At 46.2% G+C, this 16,391-nt stretch overlaps 2 protein-coding genes across 3 annotated transcripts; one reads left to right on the top strand and one right to left on the bottom strand.

Moving 5' to 3' along the window:
- The first annotated feature begins 394 nt into the window (after positions 1 to 394).
- Positions 395 to 9,117, top strand: mapre2 (microtubule-associated protein, RP/EB family, member 2). Of its 2 annotated transcripts, none has more exons than XM_030115592.1 (7): positions 395 to 464; positions 4,809 to 4,936; positions 5,407 to 5,552; positions 5,634 to 5,850; positions 6,008 to 6,153; positions 6,234 to 6,392; positions 6,472 to 9,117. In XM_030115592.1, exons 2-7 carry the CDS (start codon positions 4,816 to 4,818, stop codon positions 6,568 to 6,570), a joined length of 888 nt encoding a protein of 295 aa, XP_029971452.1. In that variant the 5' UTR covers positions 395 to 464; positions 4,809 to 4,815; the 3' UTR covers positions 6,571 to 9,117. The 2 variants fall into 2 exon arrangements, with proteins under 2 accessions (XP_029971452.1, XP_029971451.1); XM_030115591.1 differs by lacking the exon at positions 395 to 464 and adding an exon at positions 2,045 to 2,312.
- Positions 9,118 to 9,291: 174 nt separating this feature from the next.
- LOC115405438 (transcriptional activator Myb-like) lies at positions 9,292 to 15,347 on the bottom strand. The gene is made up of 8 exons (XM_030115015.1): positions 15,318 to 15,347; positions 13,682 to 13,777; positions 13,270 to 13,490; positions 13,085 to 13,196; positions 12,458 to 12,567; positions 12,195 to 12,378; positions 12,016 to 12,114; positions 9,292 to 9,300 (listed from the first exon to the last, which is right to left on the bottom strand). Exons 1-8 carry the CDS (start codon positions 15,345 to 15,347, stop codon positions 9,292 to 9,294), a joined length of 861 nt encoding a protein of 286 aa, XP_029970875.1.
- Positions 15,348 to 16,391: the final 1,044 nt, after the last annotated feature.

A 16,391-nucleotide genomic window follows, 5' to 3' on the forward strand; every position in this document is an offset into this window, starting at 1 on the left:
TTTTTTTATGTAAGACACATTCGTGTTATTGTTGTTTTATTTCTCTCTCTCTCTCTCTCTCTCTCTCTCTCTCTCTCTCTCTCTCTCTCTCTCTCTCTCTCAGAGATAAGATCTTTATTTCGCTGAACAGGTCATCTTCTTTGTTCGCTTGTGTATGAATAGAAGACGTTTTTGTGGTTGTTTGTCGAAAACGGAACCGGTTCTGTTTGCTCCGTGGAGCCGTGAAGCGACACGGAGTGACGGCCCAAACAGCCGTCATATGTTTGAATCATCAACGCATCGAGACGTGATTGGTTCATTTCACTACAGATGTCAGCTGACGACCAATCAGCTGCCACAGCGATGACCCACCGTCCAATCAGCGGCTGTTCCTTGTTCATCGAGGGGTGAGAGTTGAGGGTGGGGTGACTCAGCCGGAAAACGGCGTTTTGAAGCAGCTGCAGAGTAGTGGATCCACTTCACAGGTGAGTCTCACCTGCTTTTATCGCCTTCCGTCGGTGGGAGCTTTCATTTGAACCGCGGAGCCGCTGCGTGAACCGGAACCGGGTGGGGCGGGGCTGCTACCCCGGGGTCAGGGCACGTAGGAGCGGTCAGAGGTGTCAGAAAGTGTCGGTGGCTGGAGAAATCCTGAACAACGTGTCCTCCGCCGTTTCCAGGAGCTACTCCGGGTCCGGGGACTCCTCCGGCACCGGCACTGTTCTGGGTCCATGCCGTCCTCCGAATCCGGGGTAACCTCACCTCGGTTCCGGAGACTCCTCCGGCACCGGCACCGGTACCGCTCCGGATCCAGGGAATTCTCCGGGTCCGGTACTGCTCCGGATCCGGGGACTCCTGATTCCGGTGACTCCTCCGGTCCGCTCTGGAGCTGGCCTTCCCGCTTCAGTCGATGTCTGACTACAGCTCTTGTTCTCGGTGTCCTGGTCCACTCCGTGTGGATGTGGAGATTTATGGGTGGAGGAGGCGGTATCAGGTTTTCCCCTCCGAACCCACTGCCGGCTCGGGGCGCCTCCTTCCCCCGTGGAACCTCGCCTGGCTGGGGGAGCAGCTCAGGTGTTCACCCTCAGGTGTGAATCACAGCATTACTAAGTCACACATAACTGAAAGTGATTTTAAACAGGTGGGAAACTCCCTACAAAGCAATAACAGTGACAGATAATGAGCAGAAATACAAAATGACCTGAAATCTGAGTATGTGTAAATTTTGTGTGACTGTTTTTAATTAAAGCTGCGCATATAAATGAGACGTAAATCAGTCATAAAATCTATCTTACCTTGAAATTAAAGCAGCAATGTCACAAGTTTGGCTGGAGAGTGACAGCCTTATTTAACAATTTAGGATTTATTATGAAAGGACAGCGGTGCCAAAAAAGGATTCAGCGATCATGCTTTATTGTTCTTACATTGTGATACGTATTTTTACTCAGTGGTGGTCTGGAGGCAGTTTTGGTATGTTTATGTTCTGAGGTGTAGTGAGTGTGAATGGTGGTGTGGTGCAGATGGTGTTCTGGATGTTGTTATTGTATTGAAGGTGGTATTGCTAGTGTGTGTGTGTGTGTGTGTGTGTGTGTGTGTGTGTGTGTGTGTGTGTGTGTGTGTGTGTGTGAGAAAGGATGGTGTGAAGAGATGAGGGACTTTATTGTCATTGTAAAGAAGAACAATGAAACTTGACTAAATTATGGATTACAGTGTATCTTATGGTACATTGCTAATCAATTTCACTGTAACGTCACGGTGAATTACTGGATAATAATTGCATTAATCTCATTATAGTAACATTTATTTTTCAGTGGTAGTTTATGGTAGTTTTTTTTTACTACATATCCTGATTTCACAGCTGTGATTTCAGTGTGTGTGTGTGTGTGTGTGTGTGTGTGTGCGTCTGTGCATTTTTACGTGTGGGTGTGCATGTTTGCGCGAGCGCGCGCGTGTGTTGTAAACGGTGCTGCAGGCTGCACGGTGGTCTCTACAAACGTTGTCATGGTGCGCCGTGCTGAACCGGGAGGGGGTCACGTGCTTCGGGACGTCACCGGGCAGATTTGTGAGGAATCAGCAGACACTGTGAAGGAGAAGCAGCCCGGAGGTGCGCCACCTTCTCTCCATCCGCAGCCGTCCTCCTCCTCCTCCTCCTCCTTCACTTTTCTCGCGGCCACCGAGCGAACAGACGATCTGTTCCACCCGTCCGAGACCCAAATGCCCGGTCCCACCCAAGCCCTGTCCCCGAATGGAGAGAACAACAACGACATCGTCCCGGACAACGGCACTAACATCATCCCGTACAGGAAGAACACGGTGCGGGGGGAGCGCGCCTACAGGTAACCGTCTGAGGCGCCGCGAGGGGCCGCAGAGAGGAGGCTGCAGCCCGGCCTCCCCCCCGGCTGTCCTCCGGCTCTGGAGGCCCGACGCTCCGCCGCTCCTCCCCTGTGTCATGTTGGCTCCGACAGTGCCGGGCTCTCCGCGGAGCCTCCGCCGGCTCCCCGGCTGCTCCATGCAGCAAAGCCTCGGTGTTCGGTGCTGGTGGCGGTAGAGGCGGAGGACCAGCCCGGCTCGGCTCGGCTCGGCCCGGCCCGGCACGGCTCGGCTCTGACAGTGTGCGGGGACAGGCAGCCGCCCCTCCTGCTCCTCGCAGCGTCTTCCCGGCCTCCTTAATCCCCCTCCCCCTATCTGCCGCTATTCGGTGTTTTGTGTGAACCCGGCCCCGTCCCTCCTCCCCGGGCCGGGTCCAGGCTCCGGCCCGGCTCGGCCCGGCTCGGCCCTGCCCGGCCCTGCTCGGTGTGGGCCGGCTATCCGTGCCAGGCTAACAAAGCGTGCTAACACGCATATCCGCTTTGTTGACATGAGAGGGGCTGGCCCAGACTGCTTCCTCCCCTCCCGGAGGATCCGAGCCTGGAGCGTCGCTCCCGCTGGCCCCGCGGCTCGGATTCCTCGCAGCCCGCCGCTCCGGTCCCCGGTCCCCGGTCCACGCAGCGCCTGGCTCCGGGCTCCGGGCTCCAGCGCCGTGCTCCGGGTGGCGGTGCGGGCTGTGCAGAGACTCCATCACCGCCTCTACACACCCTCCAGCAGGCGGAGGAGGCTCCAGATCCTCATTTACATGCTGCTTTATTCTGTTCGTTGTCTGGAGTGAGGAGATCCGGTCCACAGGCCATCTGGGAGCGAAATAACTCTTAATAACAATAAGGAATCAGTTTTTAGATACAGGCATTAGATGTTGACACTCATTGATCCCATTTACAGGCTGCTACCCGGATTGTGCCCGGATCTGATCTGAGCCTGATTAGAGCTGTGGATTTATTTCCTAACAAGTTTTCACATATGGAGGATTTAAGTTGTGTTGCTTTGTGAGGATTGTTTAGATGGGGTTGTTCCTTTGAGGGATGAGATCTCGGACCCCTCCATCCTTTTGCTGGATTATTTTCATCATCCATGCTGAATAAATCTGTCTGCTTCTGATAATAATGATAAATGACTCTTTACTCATAATGACAGGCTGCTAACTACAATTGTTGTGTGTGCTGTTGGAGACACAGTTTGGAATAACAGGTCGCGAAGCACTGCATTGCTGTAACCTTACTGCTGTCAGCAGTAACACAGTTGTAACTGATACTTAAACTAGTAGCACAGTCACACCTACTGATGTCTAACAGAGCTCGGTACTGTAGTTGAGAGTGAAAACAGTCGGAGAGTTTTACTGTTTGCCTGTGTAACCTTCGGCCCAATGTTTGCCAAAGAATTTAATATTTCTCTGAACGTGTGCTCTCTGGAGGCAGACTGCCTCATTAACCCAAAGCTAACTCGGGCCTCCTGACAGCATCATGAAAGATGTCCTAATTCGCAGTAGCAGGCATGTTTTCGGACAGTGGGAGGAAGCCAGAGTACCTGCAGAACATGCAAGCTAACTCAAAGAAACCCATGACCCTCTTCTGGCTTCCCACCATGCAGCTCCGGTTTAACACCTTCTCAGAAAATGTTCTGTGTCTTCATGTCATCTACAGCCTCTATCCATCTAAAGCATGTCTTTGCTCTTTAATTATTACAACTCATGAAAGCATCTGTCCATTTGCGAAGGCTCTGTAGCTCCAACTAGTGGCAGTTAAGCAGCTCTGTGTACAGACTGATATTTGTTGTATTTAATTTTTTACATCCATCGTGAGAACTAATGAAAACTCAGACTGGAGTCTGACTCAGTCTGATTTCTAAACCAGTTAAAAAAAAAAAAAAAAGCAAAAAAAACCTTCAGAGCTTTGAGCTGACCTTTGACCTTCGGACTGCTAAACCAATCACTAAGATTGATTTGTTATTGGAGCCTGAAGAGTGAATCAGGAGACTTTGATCATTCACTGCAGATTAGCCCGTCACTCAGTCACAGTATGCAGATATCCTCTGTTTACTCAGAGTATCAGGAGACGTGACGGGTTTCAATCCTCCAGCCCTAGTTCACAGCGGGGGGTGGTGGTAGTGGTGGTTGGCGGGGGGTGGGGCATCGTGGTGTCCCACAGGGCGTCTTCATTAAGTGGAGTGTCGTACAAGTTAAGGCCTCAATAAATGTAGAAAATTTGTACTGTTTAAAATGTTGATCCGTTGTTTTTTTTGGTCCACTGAGACATGAATGAAGCATGAAGAGAATGTGGGTGTCACAGTGGTGCAGTGTTGCGCACGTGTTCACTCACAGCAATAACACCACTTTAACCTTAGCTCGGATCGTTGTAATGCTGGACCACCAAATGCTTGAAATATGTTGAAAAGTGAGTCGGTCAGTGTGAATGTGGGTCCTGGGTTTCCCTCCTGACGTTTCTCTTCCCGTGTCGTTGCAGTTGGGGGATGGCGGTCAACGTTTACTCTACCTCAATAACCCAGGAGACGATGAGCCGGCATGATATCACGGCCTGGGTCAACGATATCCTCTGCCTGAACTACACCAAGGTGGAGCAGCTGTCCTCAGGTGAGCTCACCTGTTCGATCCCTGCTCTCGGTTCTCTGCCCGGTAACCTGCGATCGGACTATAAATAAACCACCGGGCCACCGAGTTCTCCTGCTCTCAACCACTAATCCAATTCCCCTCAGATCCTCTGTTGTTCAGGAGGAGGCGTTTGATGGAGATTACTCCTCAGGTGCTCCCTGCCAGGAGATCAGAGCCGCTGCCCTCTTTTCAAACACACACCTCCAACTGCCACAGTTCAGAGAATTTCATTCCAGGAGATTTGTCAACTGGCTGAGCTCGTTCGAAAGAGAGCATCAGACTCTGTATTTTAGACAGAAGTGGCCCTCAACACGATGATAGCCAGTAAATCCTTCTAAACCACACTTCAGTAAAAAATAAATAAAGATGACCATCAGTCCTGCTGTTTTTTTATTTATTTTTTTTATAGTTTTGTAGGAGTTTGATGTTTGCCATTTCCACTCCATGCTCAGGAGCTGCTTACTGTCAGTTCATGGATCTGCTGTTTCCTGGATGCATCAGTCTTAAGAAGGTCAAGTTTCAGGCCAAACTGGAGCACGAGTACATCCACAACTTCAAACTGCTGCAGGCGTCATTCAAGAGGATGAACGTGGACAAGGTTGGTTTCCTCCCTCTCTCCTCCCACTTCGACCTTCTGCCTCACAGGTTCACAGATTTCACTTTTTTCTTTTTGCTTCAGATTATTCCTGTAGAGAAACTGGTTAAAGGCAGATTTCAGGACAATCTGGATTTCATCCAGTGGTTTAAAAAGTTCTTTGACGCCAACTACGACGGGAAGGAGTACGACCCGGTGGAGGCGAGGCAGGGCCAGGACGCCATCCCCCCCCCTGACCCCGGAGAGCAGATCTTCAACCTGCCAAAGAAGTCTCACCACGCAGCCAGCTCGCCCACCGCAGGTGACACACACACTCCTAAACACACACAACATCCATGGACTCGCTCCTGTTCATGTTTATAGCACGTTGTGCGTGGTTTCATCAGAAAAACGTCAGCGGGTGGTGAAGGGGGTTTCACTGAGGGGTGTGGATGATCACAGCTTTCCTCCGTCCGCAGGAGCGTCCAGGTCGACCTCTACCACCCCAAAAGCTGCAACCCCTTCGTCCAGACCCTCGTCGGCCAAGAAGATCCCTGTAGCTGCAGCCACTCCGGCCAAAGGAGAGAAGGATCTGGAAGCACAGGTCACACAGCTGACCGAGCAGGTAGGACACACACACACCCATGCACGCACGCTCACACACGCACCCACACGCACCCACACTCACCTGCTGCGCCTCCTCAGGTGAACACGTTGAAGTCTGCGCTGGAGGGAGTGGAGAAGGAGCGGGATTTTTACTTCAGCAAGCTGCGGGAGGTGGAGCTGCTGTGTCAGGAGCAGAGCGAGGAGAACACCCCGTTCGTGGATCGGCTCATGGGGGTGCTGTACGCCTCCGACGACCAGGTGAGAGCGAGGAGGAGGAGGAGTCAGACCTCATGACCCGGCGTTTTCTCCTCCTGACTCGGCTATTTCCTGTTTCCAGGAGCGAGGGGAGCTGGCGGAGGGCGACGGAGCAGACGCAGAGCAGGACGCTCAGGAGGAGGGGGCGTACGACCAGCAGGAGGAGCAGGACGAGTACTGACCGCCGCCCCGCCCCCCTCACCAAGGCCCCGGCCCGCCCCGTCCCGCCCTCCTGTGAGTGTGTGAGAACTGTTGCAGGGTGGCGTCAGTCCTCCTGGTTTCACATGAAGCACCATCCCCGTCCCTCACCTGTCGTGTCCGTCTGCTCACTCTTCGTGATTTTTTTTTTTTTTTTTTTTTTCTTTGTGACTTTTGGCGGGTCGGCGAGTTCGGACCATGGCAGACGGCCCACCGGACAGGTGACCGTTACCTGTCAGTGTTACAACCCCCCAGCTTCTGTCCCGTTTATCCTCTTATTTTGCATATCAGCATCTTTTCTCAGCAGAATGCAATAAGACAGTGGTTCCCAACCTGAGGTCTGGGACCCCCTCAGGTGCTGCTGGAAGGCACAGAGGTATCTGGGCCGGGGCTGAGTTTGCTATGATTTTACTCTTTTAATTTTTGAGAAAAAGAATTCTGTATTGGAAAAAAAAAAAAACAAATAACTGGAAGGCACAATAGATTTATTAAAACAATATTTTTCAAACTGGATTTCTTGTGAGTGTAGTCACGAGCAAATAAATAAAAGGAAAGTACCTGTAATGTAAAATGTCAAAACTGTAACAGGGCCATACAAAGACTGAGCACTTATTCCAGATCAAAAAGATTAAAGATGCAGTTTCATCAATTATTTCCACAAACAGAAATGTCTGAAACTGACCGATAATGAAAATGTCTGATAATTCTTGCCTCTAGTCAGAGAAATGAAAAATAATGAGACAGTGTTTCTTGATTTGCTGGAAGCTTGAATTAAAATATGTTTCCAAAGTGTGACAGAGACAAGTTAAAATCATAAAATAGCCTATTATGATTTTGTGTGAAGACACCAGAACAGTTTCAGACTGTGAAGAATAACTGTGACTCCTCCCCTGATCGATCGCCTGCATGAAGCGATCTTTGTTTGATGCTGGGTGGGCGTGTCCACCCGGCTTCATTGTGATGTTTCGGCCAATCAGAGCTCGGAGGGGGTCCACAGCCCTCCTCAGGGACTCTGTCGGGGGTCCGTCCAGGAAGAGCATGTTGGGAACCACTGCGTTAGCCCCCAGTAGCCCCTCTGACACCCCCCCCCTCCTCCTCCCTCTGTTGCACTGACATGTGACTCTGTTTGAGGACAATCTGTCCGCAGACCTGCTCCCTATTTATTCTTCTGAAGCCTTAGCCGTGAGGAGGACACGTTTGACTGTCGGACCGCTGATCTGCTCACAAACCCACACAGGAAGTCAAGTCAGCCACACAGCGGGTTGTAGGTTCAAATGCTCAGAAGTGTCGCTCGTTCATGATCGAAGAAAACTCTCCTGTTTTTTTTTTTTTTTGTTTAGATTTTTTTTGAGAGAATCCAATCGGATCGAGGAGATAATCTGTTTTTATGCTGTAAATCGTCCTCATAGGTTTTCCTGATGATTCATGGAGATAGTTGACATTCATTTTCTTTCCAATCAGATGTCTTATCTTTTTATCAGCATTGTGATATTTATCTTTTTTTTTTTTTTCCTTTTTAGAATTTAATAATAATTTAATAAGTGGTCCTGTTTTAAGTCTTTCACCAGCAGAGAGTCTGTGTGCAGCTCTCAGTTATAAAGTTTCACGGCTCACATCTGCTATAATCTGTATTAATCCACATTTCGAAGAGCTTATGTATTGTCCATAATTGTTGATCTTACAATTTCCTGGATTATTGGCTCAATGAATACCTCTGAATTACCAAATAATGTGTTACTGCTCAGCTATCCTTTTTGGATTTCCATTTCTAAATGGACAAGAATTGCAAAGTTTAATTATCTCAGTCTTTTCTTTTTAACTAAGAGAACGATATCAGAATTAATTGACATTTATTTTAATATGAATAACCTCTCTTCTGAATTTTTTTTTTCAAAATATAAGATTGGCACAGTAAATACAAAAATGATGGGATAATGTTTGTCCAGTAACCCAGATATGTCAGATTTACACTTTTCTGAATGAATGAAACCACAAAAACCTCAGAATGACGAGATAATCTGTTTCAGCTGAACTACAGAGAATATTTTCAATTTTTAAAAAAATGAAAACAGGAGAGTTTTTCTTCCTTGATGTGACCATGTTGTATTTCTGTTTTAACGGTTCACTGAGCATTTTGTGTCATTTTATTAAATTGTTTTTTTGTTTTGTTTTTTTTTCTGAAACCTGCGTTTTCTGATGTGGAAGCAGGCAATTCTCCACCAGGCTTCAGTCATATATATAAATATATATATTACTGTGTAAATGAAAAGGAATGTAAACATGTACTGTCAATAATTAATGAATGGTAACTGTTTTTTTTTATTTTTCACTCATTATGCATTCCCCCTAGAAAAGAAAGAAAGAAAGAAAGAAAAGGTGTTGCATGTTTGCATTTTCTTTGTGAATAACTTGACCTGCTTTTTACATATTTAATACAAAACCAACATGTTATGTGAGCTTTTTCTATGTTTAACCTGCGATTTGAAGGAGATTCGGATGGATTTGCTGTAATAAAATTACATTTTGAGTCCACGAGACGTCAGCGTGTCTGTAGAGGTAATTGAAAACTTATTGAAAACAATTAAGTTAAAATGCAAAAGTGGATTTACTGCCGTGTATGCGAAGTGAATCAGGACAACAGACGAAAGTTGAATGAATAATCACATAATAAAGCTTTTTTTTTAGCTTGTTTAATTGAAAGTCACTAAGAGAACTGAAACGACAGGAAGAAAACAGGGTCAGAAACAGAAAACAGATTAAATTTAAAGCAGATTAAATGGATATGTCGGAGCACAACAGTTCACATCCTCTGGTGCTCTGAATTTTTAACGTTCACATTCAGAGTGACTTTCAAGACAAAGGTAGTTTAAAATAAGTTTAAATTCTTAAAAGACATTTTCACACACTAAACTAAAACCTATCTCAACTTTAGATTTGCTAAAATGTAAAACATCACTGAAAAGACATAAGTTATTGAAATGAGATTAAAATTCAAAAGTTTTTGTTAAAATCTTAAAAAGTTTGGATAAAACACAGTAAAGGCAGAGTGAATTAAATTTTCAGAGCCTAGGAAAGTACTGAGTCATGAATTTGCAGACATAGGGAAAGCGCTGACACATGAATCAGAAGGTCTCATCTCCAGATCCCAGAAAAGTGCTGCGTCATGAATCGCTGGACAATCACATCTCCAGATCCCAGGAAAGTGCCGAGTCATGAATGGCAGGCTGCCAGCCAGGAGACAACCTGAAGAACCAGTGTGCTGGATTCTGTGACACAGGAAGCAAGACACTCAATGAAACACCACATTTCACCTCAGCCTCGACAGACCGAAAAATGGCTTGATCGTGACATGGAGGTGGTAAACATCAGGAATGTGACTCAAAACTGGGCCACCCGACATTGCCATCAGGCCCGCTGGAAAAAAAACTGAAAGAAAGACGTTGTTTATGTCTCCATGGGGAAATTAACACAACCGCACACAGTCGCACTAAAAATGCATTAATTGAGAATATTTTCCAGATTGATCATGCTTGTTTGACTCCTGATCCAACAGGAACCGGACAAGTCGACGTTTAAAGATTATGATTCCTCTGCGATGAAATGAGTTTGACTCCTCTGGTTTAAACTAGTGACTCGTGATGTGTCAGACAGGTTATGAGTGAGTTCTTGTTTGTCCAGAGTTTCCTCTCTCATCCTCACCATCACAATGCTCACTAAGCCTTCTGTACACACTCACGTCCACCTGATGGGCGGGACTCCAGAGTAGGAAGTCTCCGCCTGTCTGTTCGGAAATGTTGACATGGAAGACGGCGTAGGCGGTGGATATGCTGATCACGATTTGTGCAGTCCAAGTGTGTGACAGCAGTGTTTTACCTGAGGGGGCTCCGGGCTGACGGCGGGATTCGCCGAACCAGACAGGTAGTCACGGCAGGACGCCTCCACCTGCCCATCAGGCAGGAAGCAGTCCAGATCGCCACAGTCCAGGAAGTTGTGCGGACATGTGCAGGTTTCTGAACTGGACGTCTCAGGAGAGCGCTGCTGGAGCAAGATGCTCGGATTGCCACGGATGAAAGGTGAGCGAAGCAGCATGCTGTCGCCTTGCACCTGGAGGTCAGAGGTCAGTCTCCTCATCATGTCGGTGAAAATGAGCCTTCACTACCTTTGAATGAGTTTATGCAGTGTTAGGTGATCCTGCTCAGATAAACATGCAGGCAAAAGGGTTTCAAAACATCAAGAGGACCATAAAAACACTTTCTCTTTCAGGACACTTTCTTTTAGTTTGAAGTTGTTTATGCTAAAATCCACTGATGCCTGTGAGGCGTTCAGGACACATCAGTAAACTGGAGCTTCCTGACGCATGTGAGAAATTCAATATGTTGTATGGAAAAACCCGGTTGCTGTTTGCAGTGTGTGTGTGTGTGCGTGTGTGTGTGTGGACGTGGGTCCATCCTACCTCAGGGCTGCTGTTGGACAGTTGTGTGTATCCATACATGTGTTTGTCCTGGCATCGTCCTGCAGCCTGCAGCACATTTCAAAAATTATAAAAAATAAAAACTTTCCATGATTATAGTGTTGCAGTGGCTAGGATCGCTCAATTGTGTGGAGGGTGCATGTTCTCCCTGTGTGTGTGTGCTGTGTCTGTTTGCTGTGATGGACTGCTCACCTGGTTAGATTGCATTAAGCAGTGAGTGTGTGTTGTCTCACCTGGTCCTGGCTGATCTTCAGAGGGGTGGGAGTCTGGGATCCAGATTTTAACAGCAGTGTGATGTTCTCCCTGGCCTCTCGAGGTGTTCTGAACAAGTCCAGTTTTAATCAAATCCAGTTTTCATTATTGTTTTTTTATTATTCATTATTGAATAAATATGCACAGTTCTGCGGATTGAACATCTACAGCAGGTGTGTCAAATTCACTGTAGTTGTGGAGATACAGACGGTCCTGGTTGACACTGAGTGGTCCAGATCAGCCGAATGAGAACGAAATAACTTACAAATACCCCCAAAATCCATATATTTCCCTCCGTTTCATGTAAAGATGTAATAATGCCTACATTATTGACATAACTCACAGTGTTCTTCCCCCACTGTGATTTCCAGTAAATAAATAACCAACAATAGCTATAATGGTACTGTTGTTGTGAATTCATCCTGCGGGCCGGGTCGTACCCCTTGAAGGGCCAGTTCTGGCCCGCGGGTTGTATGTTTGACACCCCTGTTGTGAGATCTCCAGAGCCGGGCGGAGCGTACTGGGTGGGGCAGTGTGGCTGGCACAGGTCTGAAGGGACGCTTCTCTCAGGGATCGAGGTGAGAGTCGAAGGCTGCAATTCATCAGCATCACCCGGATTCAGGAACTGAGAGCACACAAACATCAGACACACACACTGCAGGCACACACACACAGATGCTTTTGAGAGGTGTGTGCTGTCGTCACCTCAGACGGGGAGCAGCTCAGAGCTTCCAGAGTTTTGTCCTGGTTGCAGACAGTGAGGACGTCCACACCGAAGTCCAGCTCAGAGCTCAGCTGTGGAGTCTGCAGACACACATCACATTTCCCCTCAGAGTTGATCTCAGCACGCCGAAGCTGCTCTAAACAGACGTCTGCTGTCTTACTTGGCTCCTGCCGAAGCTGTTGACCAGATGTTTGGTGTTCTCTTGAATCAGACCGGGGCACACTCCACCTGAAATCGCCTCTCCAGACGTCGTCTCTGTGCCGTAATCGAACTTCAGAGTTGTTGGTGTTTGAAGCTCCGGCTCCTCCGTCACTCTGATTGTCTCTCCATGCTCTTCAGGCTTCCTGAACACAATTTCGAACTGCAGCTGATCATCGAGTTCGGTGTAAAGAGACGACTGAAGGTTCGCTCTCAAAGACGTACCGGACACCGTAGTGTGGACAGAAGCTGTGCTGCTGGGACGAGAAGACGTTGGTGAAGGTACTGGGGATGATGATGAGTGGGAAGCCAGCGCTCAGGTCCATGGCTGACATCTGTATTTGCACACACGCAAACAAGATTCCTGTGAGAATTCCGCTTTGGTCTCCGTTCGGTTGTCAAGGCGACGGCAGTCGTCTTACGGTGGGACCACTCAGACTTCTGAATGAACAGTTATCGCTGGAGGAGAAAACTGACACCTCCTGAAGAGACGACTCCTCCTTTGAGTTGATGCTCACGGCCTCCTGGTTTTATTCGGGGGACGGTGTCAAAGCAAATAGATGAGATGAAGTCTTTATTAGAAAGAAACAGAGGTTCATATCATCTCCACTGCAACTCAACAGAAGAACTGGGGACTGCTACCTCCTCTACGAGCTCATTAATGCTGAAGGAGGAGTCAAAGGTGAAGCTGGGTTCCAGGGTGGAGCACAGGCTGTGGTCACTGCAGCAGCAGCTGGATTCATGGTTTACGCTGGACTGAAGCCGTTTCTGCGGAGGACATGACATTTTTTACCGGTAGAACCTCCCACCGCTCTGTTGGACCCTGCTGCATGGTGCTGGGTGGAGGAGGACCTTGGTGGCTGTGTGGGGAGGGCTGCAGCTGGGGGAGATGGTGAAAACTCTCTTCCTCTCCACCTGTTTCTTCAAAGTGGAGTACCAGCGGTTTTTAATGCAGTTGTCAGTCCTGCAAACAGAAACAGGGCAGCCGGACGGAGTGACACGCCTGGATGAGTGAGTCCAGCTGGAGCTCTGCTTACCTGCCGGGCAGCAGCTTGGAGATGGTGGCCCAGCGGTTTCCCAGCTCCTTCTGGGCCTGTATAACCAGAATGTCCTCCTCCTGTGTCCAGATGCCCTTGTTCACCGCCGGGTTCAGGTGGTTACACCAGCGCTCGCGGCACTGCTTTCCATTTCGAGTCCTCACGAATTTGGAGATAAATGACCATCTCTTCAACCCGTACTGCTGAACCAGGTCCTTCACCTGCACAGGACAAAAACAATGAAACGTCATAGGCGCCGGTTTCTCCCTTCTACGCGTTTCATGGAGCGTGTGCAGTATAAAGATGCTCAGTTCGGACATCCACACACACACACACACACACACACACCAATCAACCTTCCAGCTCGGGTACTTGAATGCAGCAACAGATTTGAACTCAAAGATCATGTCACCTTTTGATCCTCCTCCTCAGTCCAGGGACCTCGGATCAGCTCAGGGTTCTGGATCAGCTGCCAGCGCTGACGACACTCATTGTTTGACTTCTTACCCTGTGGGAACGGAGTACACTTAATGTATACAGATGACGAAACATTTCACACCTTTTATTCTTTACCATTTGATTATTTAATCATTTACTCATCAACAGCAGCAATACGATTTCACTTGGTGACTTTAAATGTCCTGTAGGTGTGAGTGTCTTTGCTTCTGCCAATAATTACATAAAGTTGAAGAAGAAATTAAAAAACTGATGACAATAAACAAGAAAATCTGAAAAAAACTGCAGACACCCAGAGATCGTTTGGTTTTAAACTTTTTCCCTTGAGATGTGGACACAGACTGCCAATTTTAAAGACTGATGATAAAGTAATAAGAAGTCTTCTGTGTTGTGAACAAACATCTGAAGGAACATCACTGAAGCAGTGTATACTCACACTGAAGTGAAGAGAAACTGAAGGCCAGCATTTCACTCCAAAACAATTCACCAGAGAGCGCAGCTTCTCATCCTGAGGAGGAAGATCGTCATCATCATCATCATCATCATCATCACTATCAGTTCATTTCACGGAGCTTTCACTTCTTCTGATTTCTTTAGATGAAGGAGAGCGGAATGCAGCATAAAGCTGATCTTCACCTCCTCCTTCGTCCATCGAGACTTCACTTGAGTCACCCTAAATGAGCGTCTGCGTTTGAGATTTTTTCTTAACAAGCTGAAGGCAGTATTCTTTCTGAAAGAGAAAAAAACTCATCAGTACAGATTTCATCACATCCACCACATGCAAGAAAACTCATAAAAAACTTCATATGAGACATTCATTTGGATTACTGACTGACTACTAAACAAAACTGTGTCTCAAAGATGGAAAATGCTTCAATAAACAATAAATGATAGGTCAATAATAACATACTGTATATTGTCATATTATCTGAGTGTCCTTCAGGTGTAATTGGCAAAATTCCTCCAAAAAATCAACTTTGCTTTCAAAAAACACTGATGCTTATTAAGATTTTGTCTTAAAGACTAAACTTGTGGAAACTGGGTGACAGGTGTGTGAAGGTGTGTGTTAGTGTGAGTGCACTAACTTCGATCGGCGTCTTCTGCCCATCTCTACTGCTCATTTGAATCTCGAAAACCTAGAACTGCAGCTGAGGACACAACAAACACACATGAGCCACTGAGTGAAGACAAAAATCTGAAGAAGGTGTCTAAAAATGTTCATGAAACTGTTCATGTGAAAACAGCACCGATGCAGTGAAACACAAAACACCACACGTTTTTAAACATGCAGTTGTGTGGTCCCTAATTAAAAAAAAATTAAATTGAAAAAGTAATACATTAAATTAAAAAATAAAATAAAATTTGGATTTTGCAGTGGATATGATCAAGGCCATGACCCAAGAATGGTTTGGATCTTAGATTGATTTAAAATTATGACACCAGTACATTGTATCAGCAGCATTACCAAAGCAAAAAAGACTGTGGACTGCTTTTCTGGGTTAATAACAGAAAAATTGATGTTTTTTCGTGACTGTATATGAAGACGTTACAAGATTCTTATTTTAGTTTGACTTCCCATCTCCTTCATTCACATGACATAGTGTGCCTTGCATCGCAGCCATTGCTTCCTTAGTATTTCTCTCTGGGATTCATAAAGTATTTCTTTTCTATTCTACTTTTAACCCATCGCAAGTCTGCATGAGTGTACAAAAACGAACCCAGAGAAACAGGTTGATCGACAAAGACCCCATATATAAATATTCATATATAAAGATCGTTCTCAAAAACAGACTTTTTTTTTTTTATCTTGAAGTAGCTTACAGTACAGACAGGTAAGCTAACCTGGCTAGCATCGACTCACCTGAGATCAGTAGGTTTGTTCCGAAAACTCACTCAACAAACAGAACACTTCAGCAGGTAAAACTATGATCATTTACAAGAGATCATCGGGCTTAACGGCTTTCAGCAAGAGACGTTAGAAGAAATCCTTTATTATTTGAAGAAGGCAAAGATGGAATTGGTTTGTTAATTAATATTTGCCAATGTCACGTACCTCCAGAGGACCACTGAAACAAAGCCGACTAACAATAAATTCAGATGCTTTAATTATTAAAGAGAATAAAAATAAAAAATAAAAATTAAATTAAATAAAATAGATTAAAAACTCCGTAAATAAATATGCGATCGGATACGATGGCTTTACGGAGCACTTAATCTCCCCAGCAACAGCGACACTCTTCTCTGATTGGACAGAAAATGGAGACTGCAGGCGAAAGATGTTCCAAGCCTCAGGGACCCAAACCCGTTATAACTTCAATTAATTTTAAAAGCCAAATTCTGAACAAGAACATGTTATATCTATGTTGAATTATATTAAAATTAAAGCCCGGAATTTAAAAAAAAATGCTACAGAATCTACAAATATAGTAGTAAAGTTAACTCTTTTCTGTGTTCTTTCTGTGCGGAAAGTTCTTGGAGCTTGCAAGAATCCTCCCAGGAGTTAATTAAGTATTTGTGATTCCAATTCATGTTCTAAAGTCGCTGGCCCATAATTGAAGACATATAAAATGTATGCTTAAAAAAAAAGTTTTTGTTCAATTGAATGTTACACAGAACCACATCCAAGTAACCTTTCACCTCATGCTAAAGGACCTTGATGGCAATTA

Source organism: Salarias fasciatus, chromosome 18 (genome assembly GCF_902148845.1).
Source record: "Salarias fasciatus chromosome 18, fSalaFa1.1, whole genome shotgun sequence".
In the NCBI taxonomy this organism is placed as follows: domain Eukaryota; kingdom Metazoa; phylum Chordata; class Actinopteri; order Blenniiformes; family Blenniidae; genus Salarias; species Salarias fasciatus.

Excerpts from the sequence above, each read along its gene's own strand:
- mapre2 (XM_030115591.1), top strand. The coding sequence starts at position 2,191 with ATGCCCGGTCCCACCCAAGCCCTGTCCCCGAATGGAGAGAACAACAAC. Across the intron at positions 2,313-4,808 it reads CGGGGGGAGCGCGCCTACAG|TTGGGGGATGGCGGTCAACG; the intron begins GTAACCGTCTGA and ends GTGTCGTTGCAG. Across the intron at positions 4,937-5,406 it reads GGTGGAGCAGCTGTCCTCAG|GAGCTGCTTACTGTCAGTTC; the intron begins GTGAGCTCACCT and ends CTCCATGCTCAG.
- LOC115405438 (XM_030115015.1), bottom strand. The coding sequence starts at position 15,347 with ATGGCTGCGATGCAAGGCACACTATGTCAT. Across the intron at positions 13,778-15,317 it reads TGCAAGGCACACTATGTCAT|GGTAAGAAGTCAAACAATGA; the intron begins GTGAATGAAGGA and ends CCGTTCCCACAG. Across the intron at positions 12,379-12,457 it reads TGTCCACACTACGGTGTCCG|GAAGCCTGAAGAGCATGGAG; the intron begins GTACGTCTTTGA and ends AATTGTGTTCAG.